The sequence below is a fragment of the Myotis davidii genome, unplaced genomic scaffold, assembly GCF_000327345.1.
Source record: "Myotis davidii unplaced genomic scaffold, ASM32734v1 scaffold594, whole genome shotgun sequence".
Classification (NCBI taxonomy): Eukaryota; Metazoa; Chordata; class Mammalia; order Chiroptera; family Vespertilionidae; genus Myotis; species Myotis davidii.
The window spans coordinates 152,482-158,108 of record NW_006285787.1 but is presented as its reverse complement, the minus strand read 5'-3'; the positions used below and the strand labels follow the sequence as shown (position 1 = coordinate 158,108).

The 5,627-nt window shown below is 39.2% G+C and overlaps 1 protein-coding gene across 1 annotated transcript in view; it reads left to right on the top strand.

Annotated features, from left to right (window-relative positions):
* Positions 1-731, top strand: part of LOC102774922 (olfactory receptor 4N5-like) — a 941-nt gene extending 210 nt beyond the window's left edge. The window contains 1 exon segment of the mRNA XM_015559452.1: positions 1-731. This exon segment is cut by the window's left edge and continues 7 nt beyond it. Within this exon segment, the coding sequence (XP_015414938.1) occupies positions 1-731 (731 nt within the window).
* Positions 732-5,627: the final 4,896 nt, after the last annotated feature.

Below are 5,627 nucleotides of genomic sequence, written 5' to 3'. Positions count from 1 at the left end.
GCGCATTCCTGGATGCATCCTACTCCTTCATTGTGGCTCCCAGGATGCTGGTGGACTTCCTCTCTGAGAAGAAGGTCATCTCCTACAGGGGCTGCATCACTCAGCTCTTTTTCTTGCACTTCCTTGGAGCAGGAGAGATGTTTCTTCTTGTTGTGATGGCCCTTGACCGCTACATCGCCATCTGCCGGCCTTTACACTATTCAACTGTCATGAACCCCCGAGCCTGCTATGCCTTGCTGTTGGCTCTGTGGCTAGGAGGCTTTACTCATTCCATCGTACAAGTGGCCCTTATTCTCCACTTGCCCTTCTGTGGCCCAAACCAGCTGGATAACTTCTTCTGCGATGTGCCACAGGTCATCAAGCTGGCCTGCACAGACACCTTTGTGGTGGAGCTCCTGATGGTCTCCAACAGTGGCCTGCTCACCCTCCTGTGCTTCCTGGGCCTTCTGGCCTCCTATGCGGTCATCCTATGCCATGTAAAGGGGCACTCTTCTGAAGGGAAGAGCAAGGCTTTCTCCACATGCACCACACACATTATCATTGTGTTTCTCATGTTTGGACCTGCCATCTTCATCTACACTCGCCCCTTCAGAGCTTTCCCAGCTGACAAAGTGGTTTCCCTCTTTCACACAGTGATCTTTCCTTTGATGAATCCTGTGATCTATACCCTACGCAATCAGGAAGTGAAAGCTTCCATGAGGAGGTTACTGAGTCAGCACATGGTTTTCTGAATGGAACAAAAGAATGAGAAAAGCAAGAAAGAGAAAAGGTCCAGTTTGATTCATTAAATAATGTAATCATTATGCACTGAATCAGTCAACCATTTAGCAAATATTGTGTTCATTAAGCACTTCCAATTTTCAGGCACTATTATAGTTGTATGAATAAGACAGGTAAGTTTCGCAGTCTCTGATGGTTACATTCAAGTACATAAAGACAGATTAAACTATTAAATTTAAAAAGAAAATACCATAATATTAAAATGAGATAGTGCTCTGAAACAAATCAAAAGCAATGCTATGATAGTGTTTGACTAGAAATGATAGTTACTTTACTTTTGGTTGTTAATCAAAGTCTTGAGTGGTATTTAACTGATATCCAGATGACTTGAAAGAAACAATCATGCAATTACCTGGAGACAGAAATATCTGAGCAGAGATGATGACCAGTATAAGTACACGAAGATCTTATGAGAGTGGTACATTTCAAGACCATAAAGAGATATAGAGTAGCTGTAATGCAGTTAATGAATGTGAAATTAGCAAGAAATGAAATTGGAAAAGTTGGTATAGGCAAAATCTTGTGTTTTAGGTGATGGTAAGAATTTCAATTTATTCAAATTTTAAAGAGAAACTATTAGAAGACATTAAGCAAAAATCACTACCTAATGTTTCCTATTTGACTTAGGCAACAACCTGAAGATTCTGAATAAAGGGAGATATGTAGCAAAATATCATTAAGTAGAAAGTATCATGCCATTAAGTACTTTTTATGGACACTTAAAGGTCTAGTGACATTTTTCTAATTTAATGGAGAGAGCAAAAGAAGGCTGTTATTAGTCCATGGGACACTGTTATTAAACTATTTAACTTTCTATTTTAAAGTTTTGGAGAATTTTGTGGTTATTCCTAATAATTACTTTTTAAATATTAGAGAGTAATTTGAGTTTACTCAAAAATCTTTTCACCCTGAATGCAATGATGATAAAGATTTGGTGTGAGAGTCATTATTTGGTTACAGATAACTAAATCACTCTAGTTATTGTTAAAATTGGAATAATATTAGGCATTTACAAAATCATGAAAATACCATCAAAGAGTAGCCTTTGATGTGGCAACCAGTAGCAAAACTCAAGAGATAACCAACAAATTGGTATACTTAGGGAGTTACTGTTCACATAGCAATTTTAGAGCTAAGAAACACAGAAGTCCTTTTTTTTGTTCCTGCTGGTTCCAGGGTCACAGCACCTGAAAATACTCCAGAGCTGCTTTAGTACCACTAGATATCCCCATAAAAATGGAAGCCTTGCATTCTGTTATCTTTATGCCCATGTCCATTATTCCTAAATTTAAATCTCACATAAGTGAATCAGAACTCCTGAGAATACATCAGGGTTCAAGTTTAATCCTAGAGGTCTGTGGATGAGCCAGAGATAGACTGAGTCTTACGAAGGCTGCAAATCAGCTTAAATCCAAAGTCTGTCTGGACTGAGCAGAGTGTCTGAACCTTGGCATTATGGACATTTGGGGCCACACAATTCTGTGCTGTGGGAGGTTTTCCTATGCACTATAGAATGCTTAGCAGCAATCCTGACTTCCATTTACTAGCTGTCACTAGAATCTCCTTCGCTGTAACACCAAAAGTATCCCTACATTTTGCAGTCTTCTAGAGGGCAAACTTGCCCCCGCTGAGACACACTGGATTAAGAGAATGAACCTCCACTACATAGATCTAGTAGTGAGAGGAATGAACTATCTTTTGGGGAAGCCTATATACCTTTAAAATGTTAATGAAATGTCCATAATTTAATAGAAAATCACTAGAAATAGCAAAAGATAGAAATATGTTATCAAAAAATAAGAGAAAAAGAGAGAGATAACTAAAATATAAGCACACGTTATCCTGACTATGCAAGCAAATAAAAAATAACATTATAATTACAATAATCAGTATGTTCCAAATAATAGAAGAAAAAAAATGTAGTAGATAGGTTAAAAAAAGAATTTGAACAGAGAGTTGGAATCCAGTGAAAATTCTAGAGCAGAAAAAAATCTAAATTCATTAGATGAGCTTAAAATTAAACACAGGAGACGACTAAAGAATGAACTGGAACTTAAGTCAATAAAAAATGATAAAATCGAAATATAAAAATGGAAAATACAGAAAAGGACATTAGAGAGATGTGAGATAGAATGAAAACGTCTTATAGATATACAATTGAAGTCCAAGTAGTCTAGGGAAAAGAGGGAATGGGAGAAATGCAATATTTGAAAAGATAATCATAAAGAACATTTACAAATTGATAAAAGACATAAATTCATTGGTTGGTCCCTTCCCCCCTCCAACCTTCCCTGCCTTCCCTCTGAGGTTTGACAGTCTATTCTATGTATCTGTGTCTCTGGGTCTATTTTTGTTCATCAGTTTATGTTGATCGTTAGATTCCACATATGAGTGAGATCATGTGATATTTATCTTTCTCTGACTGGCTTAAATGCATAACCCAAGGACACAGTGTGTGGTGAAGGCTTCAGGTGAGAGGAGGGTGGGAGAGGGGAATGGGGGGAAAAGGAATATATGTAATAAATACTTTCAACAATAAAGATTTATTTTTTAAAAAGACATAAATCCACATATGCAAACACTCTGTGTACCACAAGCAGGATAAAGAACAATAAAAGTCACAAACACATCAATGTAAGAAAGATAGAGGAAAATCTCTCCTCTAATTAGCATATTACCCTTTTATTAGATTGTTTTAAATTCTCTTTATACTTCATTTTATATACAGCAGACTTCCCACCTCTGGCTTCTTGAATAACATAATTTATTCAAGGTCATTTTATTATAACACTAGAGGCCCAGTGCATGAAATTGTGCGTGGGTAGGGTCCCTAGGCCTAGCCTGCAATCAGGGCCATCTTCCGCCCACTCGCCAGTCCCCAGTCCTGCCCCACCACCACCCACCCCAGTTCCCCATGGTTCCCCGTTCGCCCAATCAAAGTCTGCGGGCTGGGGGGGGCGGGGCGGAGGGACCGAGAGGTGGTCAATGCACCTCATAGGAACTGGTCAAGCAGTCATTCTGGTCAGTGCACGAAATTCATGCACAGGGGAGTCCCTTAGCCTGGCCTGCACCCTCTCCAATCCGGGACCCTTCAGTGGATGTCTGACTGCGGGGATTGGGCCTAAACTGACAGTCAGACATCCCTCTCACAATCTAGGACTGCTGGCTCCTAACCTCTCACCTGCCTGCCTGATCACCCTTAACCACTCTTCCCGCCTGCCTGATTGCTCCTAACCTCTCTGCCTGCTGGCCTGATTGATCCTAACTGCTCTCCCCTGCCGGCCTGATTGCTCCTTGTGCTGCTTCAGCACAGCCAGATTCAGTGAGCTTGAGAGGAGGCAGTGAAGGATTAAGAAAAGACAGAGAAGAGAAGAAAGCTGGGGCTGGGTGGGATCCTGCTCTCTCTGATGGAGATGCAGTGCCACAGCCTGCAAGCTTAGTCTTTATTTTATAGCCAGATTCCATGAGGCAAAGTAAGGTCATGGTTACAACATTCTTGTGGGTTTCAAATCTACTCAATTACATGCACCTGATCAAGCTTTTTTTACTTGGTGCACCTCCAGCAGCTTATATCTCTTAGCCACTTGGGACCACAGGTTCAGACCATAATCTGCCCAAATACTGTAGCTGCTCTCCACAGCCCCAAACTATTCTTTCCTGCCAGCCTGATTGCCCCTAACCGCCTCTGTCTCAGCCCCTGCCACCATGACTTTGTCCAGAAGACGTCTGGAAGGATGTCAGAAGATGTCTGGTCTAATTAGAATATTGCCCTTGTATTAGTATAGATTTTGAGTTAAAAATAGATTCTGGGCCCAATCCACTATCTGTGTGGAGCTTGCACATTCTATTCTCCTCACATCCACATGTGTTTTCTCTGGGCACTCCAGTTTCCTCGCACATCCTTATAAGTGGGTATGGGTGTGGGTGTGCCCTCTGAGTGAACCCTTTTACATTGAAGTTGTAGTTTATAGCCCAGAAGTGGTCTAGCTTAGCAAATGTTTCATGTGTACTTAAGAAGAATGTATATTCTACTGTTGTTAGATGAAGTGGTTTATAAATGTTAATCAGATCAAATTGACTGATGCTTTTGTTGAGTTCAATGATGTCCTTACAAATTTTCTGCCTGCTGAAAACAGAGTGCTGAAGTCTCCAACTATACTAATTACTTGGTCTATTTCTCTTTGGAGTTATATCAGTTTTGACTCATATACATTTTCAGGCTCTATTGTTAGGTGCCTATACATTAAGGAATGTTGTCTTCTTGGAGAATGAGTATCTTCTCTCCGTTTTTCTCTCTCCTTAACTTTTGAGGGATAATTTTACACAACATAAAAATCTAGGTAGATTTTTTTAACACTAAATATTTTACTCTACTTTCTTTCTAGTACATGATATATGACAAGAAATCTGATGTAATTTTTATCTTGTTCCTCTATAAGTAATATGATTTATTTCCCTCTAGAGTCTATCAAGACTTATTTTCTCTTTTCTTTAGTTTGATCTTGAATATAATATATTCTGGTGTAGATTTTTGTTACCCTGGTTGGTGTTCTTAGAGCTTTCTGGAACTGTGATTTATTCTGAAGTTCCACTTGTTTTACATCTGTTTGTACTTGAAGATCTAGGTCTCAACTGTTAAGAGGCTTCTCTGAGTTGCAAATCCAAACTATTCCCTCTATAAATTTCTCACACATTATATACATTTTCTTCCACAAAAGTTATTTATAGCTCTCAATTATTTATTTATTTACATAAATATTTGTTTGGTATAGGGTCAAATTTTAAGTTTTGGTCAACCTAGTTGGTTTAGTCAAACTACTATTCCATTAGTAGACCATAGTTGTGTA